This window comes from Topomyia yanbarensis, chromosome 2, assembly GCF_030247195.1.
Source record: "Topomyia yanbarensis strain Yona2022 chromosome 2, ASM3024719v1, whole genome shotgun sequence".
Classification (NCBI taxonomy): domain Eukaryota; kingdom Metazoa; phylum Arthropoda; class Insecta; order Diptera; family Culicidae; genus Topomyia; species Topomyia yanbarensis.
In genome coordinates this window covers 135135394-135144459 of record NC_080671.1, presented here as the reverse complement: position 1 = coordinate 135144459, position 9066 = coordinate 135135394, and the positions used below count along the sequence as shown (strand labels likewise).

The 9066-nt window shown below is 36.4% G+C and overlaps 1 protein-coding gene across 1 annotated transcript; it reads left to right on the top strand.

Annotated features, from left to right (window-relative positions):
- Nucleotides 1-443: 443 nt before the first annotated feature.
- On the top strand, nucleotides 444-1351 carry LOC131681440 (2-oxo-4-hydroxy-4-carboxy-5-ureidoimidazoline decarboxylase-like). Its single transcript, XM_058962235.1, has 3 exons — nucleotides 444-660; nucleotides 726-1064; nucleotides 1125-1351. Coding segments are annotated over exons 1-3 (525 nt in total). The 5' UTR covers nucleotides 444-658; the 3' UTR covers nucleotides 1309-1351.
- Nucleotides 1352-9066: the final 7715 nt, after the last annotated feature.

Genomic DNA, 9066 nt, shown 5'->3' with positions numbered 1-9066 from the left:
AGAGATATGAACAACGCTGTTGCATAAAATGTTGCAATAGCAATACGCGCATTTCTTCATTTCGCAGAATTCGAATAGTATTTAGAATCAATTAAGTGACCCTTAACTTTCTTTGTTAATAATAAAATATCCGCAAGTGAACTTTATCATGAATAATCCAAAAAAAGTACTCCGTTTGGTATAGCTCAATACAGGCTATTTGTGGAAATGAATGTTTTCACAAGCTAATACAAGCCAACACAACAAGCCACTTTTTCCATTTATGACAAACAGGATCTTATACAATCTTCATAAATTTCTATATAAAAAACGCATCAAAACAAAACAAAAGCACATTGAAGCTAGCCACATGTAAGTAGTAGTGGAATGAACAAACTGTAAATATTTACGAGTTAGAAAACTGATAAAGAGAATTGAATGACCGCGTTCTCCCATAACCGGCCGAACGAATGTCAGTCAAGAGCAGAACGTTGCTCGAGAAGCAAGCGAACTTTTTGCGCTCTTAGTGGTTGTGGAATCTTGTGTTGACAAGTAGATTAAAAGTTAAAGATCTTATGTGCAGATAAAGTTGATTTATTTCTTCAATAACTCTGATTTCTGAGCTATCAACGTCTTTAATTTTCAACATTAGTAACACTTAGTAACCATACAGGAAAAAATGTAAGTGAGAATATAATATTGCTGCCAAAGCTCACTGTATTCGATCTATAATGTTTCATTACCAGGCGATCAAAGCTCTCCTTAGAACAGTTGAATGCACTATCACCTGCGGAATTTCACAAACTATTCGAAAATGTCGTAGAGTCTTGGTCGGAAGCAGCAATTTTTTGCTCTGCAATGGCACCATTCAAAAGCTTCGACTCAATGATTACAATTTTCGAAAACTATCTGCAACGATTGAGCAGTGAAAACAAGCTGCGCATTCTTCGGCTCCATCCCGATCTAGCGGGCAAATTGCTCGATACACACCAACTCACCGAAGAATCTAGCTACGAGCAAACATGCGCCGGACTGGACAAATTGTCTGCGAACGACAAGGATCGGTTAACTAAGCTGAATGAGAAGTACGCATCAAGGTGGGTTAGACCTCGCTGTATTACTAACCATTCTGTATTATTTTCTAGATATAAGGAGAAATTCGGATTTCCCTTCGTTGTCTGCGTACGTGAAGCATCCAAATTTGAAGCCATACTGAAAGGTATTACTGAGAGAATTAACAACAGTCCGGATATGGAACTTGAGATTGGCATAAATGAAGTGAAGAAGATCTGTAGGTTGAGAATCTTGCAGTTGGTTAATAATTTGTGATTGTGAAAATATACGCTCTGTTGCCAAAATCGATAAAATAATATTTGCTAATCTCTATTGTGGATACCAATTTCCTCTTACTAGGTCGAATGGTGCAGCGTTGACTAGTGACCGCTCCAAGTAACCAAAAGTTCGGATAATACTTGAAAAGTACACTTTAAAGTTTCTAGCAAAATTTCAAGCTTGTTGAGCTTTAATGGAACTTGAAACCTGCACAAGCCACTATTAGAACATAAAATGTATTGCAAAATTACTTAAAACGAGCTTATACAGCTCCCTTATTGCAACTTTGGGTTGCTTGAGGCCAGACCGCGCGCGCTTGCAGAAAATATTGTTTCACATATTTTATTGATTTAATTAATTCATTTTTTTCTTTCATATATTGTGACTCTGACAATAACAGTTCATTCCAGGCCCAGGGTCAATTGATACACTTTAAAGCGTGTGTTTATACAAAAGTAATGATAATTTGCAATATTTCTCCTTAGGAGAAAATGAACTTGAAACAGCTTTATGCGGAAAAGCATACAACCTTAGGGAAACATGGGGAGACTTGACCAAGCGAAAAATTCTATTATTAGCTATGACGTGTTCTATAAGGCTCTTAAATATTTTTCAAAAATATTTTTATACTTGTTTCGACGCCTTAAGGTAATTTTAAAAGTTTGGAATGAAAAATACTTTCCTTATAGAAAATATTCCGTATTTAATAAATTTGTGTTAAATGATGAAATTTTTTATCAAACTTTGCATGGACATATCTACTCGACTAATAATTACTTTTTAATTACTCATATATCATCTTATTCCTTATGAAGTGGTGAAATGGTTTTACATCAATCGGGACATTGGAATAGTTATTACTAACATTTGCACGACACTTTACGCGATAACTAATGTTGGGGAGACTTGACCAAGTGGAAATAAGCTGAATAAAGATTCAAAATCTCTAATATTTACTATGATGTGATACCTACTATTAATCTAAGACAAGACGTGACAATAAGGGGGCCGTTTTTGTTCCAATTTTACGTCAGAATGGTCCAGCTCCTGATTGGTTGATTCTGACCTTTTGCACCGTACGCAATGTTACTGCAGGGATAGGGAAATGATGTTAACAGTGTTGCTATATTTATAGGAAAGATTATCATTACTTTTGACAAATAAAATTATTACAGTTAAAAAAGTAAAAACCTACTACACCTACTCTTCAGGACCATTCCAAAAATATCCATATTGATTGAGTTATAGCGAATTTCGCTAAACCAGAAATCGCTATCTTTGATTTCAAAATGGCGTCAAAAATCAATTTCTTGCACCTACTTTTCAATATCATTCCGAAAATACCCATATTGTTGGGGTGTGGGCCATAAGGAGTCTTCCAGACCCGTCTCTTCCATCTTTCCGAAAATCTTCTAAGTCTTTTGCATTCAAAAGAACTTAGAATATTTTTTGCAAAAACCGTGTTAATTGCGAAATCCGCGCAAAAAAAAACTTCCAAAAATATTCTAAGTCTATTGCTGAGTTTTTTTTCGCGGATTTTCGAATTAGCGCGGTTTTTTTTACGCGGATTTTCCAATTAACGTGGATTTTTTTACGCGGATTTTCCAATTAACGCGGTTTTTTACGCGTTTTTACGCACCTTAAACCTGGGTATAGTAAACAAAGTTAGCAGTAATATGGCTGATTTCGCGACATATGAACATGCAATGTAAGCAGTACAATTAATCCTTAAAAGGAAATGCATAAAAAATCGAAATTTATTAAATACAAACCTTTTATATTTTTACTGGTACTTAAGAATCTCGACAATATGTAAAAATATGAAGACAGCATGTTTTATGTCGTAATTTATTACGCTGCTTCGAGACTTTCTCAGTTGACTAATAATAGGGTTTGCGTTTCGACTTCGTTTCACCAGAATCTCGAACTCGACCAGTGGCACTGGTCCAGGGCACCACTCTGAGGCTAGTCTAAAATTGGAAACACTACAGCTGCGCCATCTGGATGTATCCTATTACAACATTGAACAACTCCACCATTTTCTAGCCGATTTTGACAGATAAACACAATTCTGAATTGTAAAAAATATGGCAGGCATTCGGCACCTACAAACAAGACAATTCGTAATTTGGTGAAGAATTTCTTTGAGTACGGGTCTGCAGCAACTCCCCAGATTCCTATTCGACAGCGCCCGCAACGTTCCAATGAAGGTATTGTAGCGGTAATAAAGGGCCCATATTATTGGCTCGAATCAAAACTCGTCAAAATGTCAATTGACGATAGGTTCATCCGGAGTGTTCATTTGTGTTTACATTTTGCTAGCGTTGCCAATTTTATTTTGTGTTCACCATCCTATGTGGCTACGCCACATCGCTTTTGCGCCTGCTGACTTAAACTAGGGATAGCCCCTATGTTTGTCTAAGCCGGGCAAACGAGTGGATCACAGGTTCACTTGCTTCCGACGGAGGGTCGGTGGCCATCTCGCCCGGCCGATCCTCAGCGGTTTTGCGCCGCTTCGGTTCCTAGGCCTCGGTTATGCGGCTAAGCCGCATCGAAATGGTACCCTTTAAACATTCTAACTAGAGTCGGTTGTGTCGCCGGAGCCGGATTACGAATTAGAACCAGCCAGCATTCCCGGTCAAAAAGGGCAAGTTGCTGGCTAACGGGGGGCTATTTGCCAACTCGGATGCGCTAATTGCCCTTCAATTTGCCAGCAAATTGCTGGCAATTAGGGGGCTATTTCAAATGCAACATTTGGGCGATTTGCCGCCGTCATTTTTTTGCCGCCCAACCCGTCCTTAAATCGCCCCCAAATCGCCCACGGAACGCGCCATTCAATCGCCCTTAATTGCCTACTATGAAAATTAAAAATAATACTTGTTTTCGGATTCATTATCTACTCACATATACTTACCAGTATACTAGGTAATCACCACCAACTTATAGGAAGAATCAAAGGTGAAATTGGTATTGCACACCAAAACTTATCACAATCTGACGTTCATTAAGACTTTAGGTCAGAGATCTTGTTCTACTATACTTACACAAGATTCCACAATTTTCTACATTCGTTGGCTAAATGAAGTGCACTAGACAAACAAAATACAAGTGAGAACACACCAATTGCTGAAAAACAATTTCAAGCTTAAGCCAAACATGAACCGTCATGTTTGAAAAACGCAAAAACAACCAAGTCCATTTAAGCCGCCAGAAAATTTGTCTAAGTATTGAAATTGCCTTTAAATCGCATTCGCAAATTGCATTTGTTCCTAGGGGCAATTAGCACAGGCGAGTTGAGTCAAACTTTTTAAATCGCCTGACCATGTTCGTCCGCATTGACAGGGATCCTCTTAGTAGATACAAAACACTAGATTAGGATTGTCGCTGATGTTCTCACCCGGTCAAAAAATGCGGACGAACATGGTCAGGCGATTTAAACAGTTTGACGTTTCACCAATTCGTCTGTGCTAATTGCCCATAGGAACAAATGCAATTTGCGAATGCGATTTAAAGGCAATTTCAACACTTAGTCAAATTTTCTGGCAGCTGAAATGGACTTGGTTGTTTTTTTGTGTTTTTCAAACATGGCGGTTCGTGTCTGGCTTAAGCTTAAAATTGTTTTTTAAACAATTGTCGTGTTCTCGCTTGTATTTTGTTTGTCTAGTGCATTTCATTTAGCCAACGAATGTGAGAAATTGTGGAATCGTGTGTAAGTATAGTGAAACAAGATCTCAAGTCAAATTGTGGTAAGTTTTGATGTGCTATACCAATTTCACCTTTGATTCTTCCTGTAGTTTGGTGGTGATAGCCTGTACTGATACGTTAATGTGAGTAGATAATGAATCCCAAAATAAGTATTATTTGTGATTTTCATATTAGGCAATTAAGGGCGATTAAATGGCGCGTTCCCTGGGCGATTTAAGGGCAGATAGAGCGGCAAAAAAATCACGGCAGCAAATTGCCCAAATGTTGCATTTGAAATAACCTCCTAATTGCCAGCAATTTGCTGGCAAATTGAAGTACAATTAGCGCATCCGAGTTGGCAAATAGCCTTCCGTTAGCCAGCCACTTGCCCTTTTTGACTGGGCATTGTTTTTGCTTCGGAAAGAAGATACAAAACACTAGATTAGGATTGGCGTTCCCATTGTTTTCGTCTTGGAACGTATTTGTTTTGCTTACGGTATATATCTGTCAAAGTATCGAAAGTCTCACTAGTAAAAGTCTTTGGTCCGTACTTTTGGTACACGCAGAAAAATATGGCCTGCTTATAACCACAAACCGTTTAGTAAAATGCAGAGTTTACCTTTTTCATTTCAGTCTCGTTTATTATGTTGTGATTTTCATGCATTCAAGACCGAAAATGTTCAATGCATAAAATATACAGCAGAATAAACGAGAGGCAAACAGAAAAATTATGTGATATCTGCTATGAAACAAATTTCTATGTGGCATACAATTATAATTTCATTAGTTTTCGCATGATATCTATGTGTGACACATAATTTTTATGTGCTACTACAAATTGCAAAAAATATGTGTGAAATCAATATAACTAGTCTTCTTTTGACTGCTATTGTTATGAAAAGAAAGATTTTATTATACCACACAAGGAAATGAAAATTCATTAAAATTCAGTACAGGTTTAAAGCATGTTCAGGAGTGTTTCAATTTTAGATTTATAATTTTGACAGTTCTATAATATAAAACTGAAAATTTTAAGACTGGAACTTTCTGTCCCCAGCAGCAGTTTTAGCGGGTGTTCTATGCAGTTTAAAATTCATGTCTCGCCATGCCTTCAGCGTTACTGCATTCAAATTTATTTTACCCCAGTCTATCGGTTCTAAGTGTCTGTGCTGAAAACTTTGCATATATTTTAAACACAGTTCTAAACGTGTTTTAAAATCAGCAACAAATAGAACGGCGTCGTATAACAGTTTTGCATTTTGAAACAAAACTGTTCGAAATAATAAAACAAAACGCTCTGCTGGGGATGTGAATGTTTCAGTTTCAGTTCTACTTCGAAACTCCTATATAAAATAAAACGCTCCTGAACATGCCCTTAGGCAATTTGTGCGTTCTAATTCTCGACAAAAATGTGAAATGGTCCTAAGTGCAAATGAGAGCCTCTCTTTGTTTACTTTCTCTTTCGATTATTACGGCGTCAACATGAAACTTTACAATATTGTTTCAGGATAAACCGAAAAACGCTGATTTCGACTAGCATATTATGCTATGAGTTAATAAACAAACGTATAAACGGACGAGTTATTAGCGAAAGAGAAAGTAAACAAAGAGAAACTGTCATTTTCACTTAGGACCATTTGACATGTTTGGCTAGAATTAGTGAAAATACATATGCCAAGAATGGTCATTGTGTTGCTGGCTAAAAGAGACCAAAATGATTAGTCACTATGAAACGACGATAGACGATTATTTTGTTTGCTTTTTTTATTTGACCCATTCACTGATGCCAGTGACAATCCTAATCTAGTGTTCTGTATCTACTATCCACTTTGACATCACATCATCATCAACAGTAGATACTGAACACTAGATTAGGATTGTCGCTCGTGTTCCCATTGTTTTCGCCTTGGGACATGTTTGTTTTGCTTTTGGTATCTGTCAAAGTATCGAAAGTCTATCTAGTAAGTTTGGTCCGCACTTTTGGAACACGCAGAAAAATATGGGCTGCTTGTAACCACAAACCGTTCAGTTGAACTTCAAACCACAGACTAACAGAAATAACACTATGAGAAAATTCCTTAAAAAATATCGTTTTGCTAATTTTACTAGAACACTAGCAGCACTTTTTATACACGATCCCAACTACTCATTTGCAAAAGGGTTATCCCTCAGGCTCGGGAACAATTTTTCACTAGTGGTCTATCTCCTTTATACTTGCGCATGTCAGTAGCGCCATAATCTCAAATGCGGCCACAGTCTCAACTAAAAATATAGTTAAAATGACCGTTGAAACGGACGAAGAATTGTTTTCGAGTGTTATATCTGTTAGTCTGTGCTTCAACCTAGTAAAATGTAAAATTTGCCTTCTTTTCATTAAAGTCTCGAAACCTCGAGACATTCATAACCGAAAACGTCCAATGCATAAAATATATAGCAGAATAAACGAGAGGCAAACATAAAAATGATGTGATATGTGCTACAAATCAAATTTCTATGTGGCATACTATTATAATTTAATTAGTTTTCACATGATATCTACACTCAAAAAAAAGTAAACGTTATGCCTATTGATTTTACACATAGATTTTTGCAATTAACGGAGGCATATAGGCACTATTTGCTGGCACATAAACCTAATGTGTGTATTTACAAGAAATATTAATCTTACATTCACATTTCATAACTATTAGGCACATAAAACCCCATTCTATAATAATATGCACATATAACTTATTTGTGTGCATACATAGTTTATACAGTTGACACATAGAAGGTATGTGTGCGCGTGATAACAATAGCATTTTTTCTTCATATGAATTTTAAGCGGTTTGAGGCAAATAGAATTAACGTTTGGATTTTTTTCAGTGTACGCGTGACAGATAATTTTCATGTGCTACTACAAATTGCAAAAAAATGTGTGAAATAAATATAACGAATTTTCTCTGTGTAAATTTTCGACTGCTATTGTTATGAAATGAAAAAGTTTGTATATACCGCACAAGAAATGAAAATTTATCAAAATTCAGTACAAGTTTAGACAATTTGTGCATTCTAATTAGTGAAAATAGATCAGCCAAGAATAGCCATTGTGTTGCTGGCTAAAAGAAACAAAAATGATTAGTCGCTATGAAACGACGATAGAGGATTTTTTTTTTGCTTTTTTATTTGGCCCATTTGATAGGTATATCCCGAAATCAAAACAATGTTGGTCCTACCACTGATGCCAGCGACAATCCGAATCTATAGTGTTCTGTATCTACTTCATCAACGAAAGGAAATTGAATGGTACCAATAATTGAGCATTGCATGAAAATGTATAACCTCACTTTTCTGACAGCTCAGAGAGCTTGTTTACATGGACTTAGAAAATTTTTGGTTTAACCCAGTACAAGAAACTCGGTTCGAATTCTAACACCATGTAAACAAGCTCGCTGAACTGTCATTTTTTCGAGCATTTTTACTCATATGACGTCACCTTGCAATGTCCTACACTCAAAAAAAAGTAAACGTTATGCCTATTGATTTTACACATAGATTTTTGCAATTAACGGAGGCATATAGACACTATTTGCTGGCACATAAACCTAATGTGTGTATTTACAAGAAATATTAATCTTACATTCACATTTCATAACTATTAGGCACATAAAACCCCATTCTATAACAATATGCACATATAACTTATGTGCGTGCATACATAGTTTATACAGTTGACACATAGAAGGTATGTGTGCGCGTGATAACAATAGCATTTCTTCTTCATATGAATTTTAAGCGGTTTGAAGCAAATAGAATTAACGTTTGGATTTTTTTCAGTGTATGAAATCTAGTTGACGCGTCGAGCGGATAAGTGTCACCTTTTCGAGAACCAATTGGTTACAGCTCCCTCTATATAATTGGCGCATAGATGCCAATTAAGCAAAACAAGTAGTGTTATTATCGTATAAGAAAAGAACAAAAAAAAACAAATGAAAAGCGACTAAGCGGATTTACTATAGATGCTAGGCTAGGGTGACCATAACAGACGAGTAAAAAACCAGGACAGACGAAAGGGTACTGCTTCCCTCCGTT

What these genes read in the sequence shown, in the direction of transcription:
- LOC131681440 (XM_058962235.1), top strand. An exon ending in TTAACTAAGCTGAATGAGAA is followed by an intron (nt 1,065 to 1,124) that starts GTACGCATCAAG and finishes ATTATTTTCTAG; the next exon opens with ATATAAGGAGAAATTCGGAT.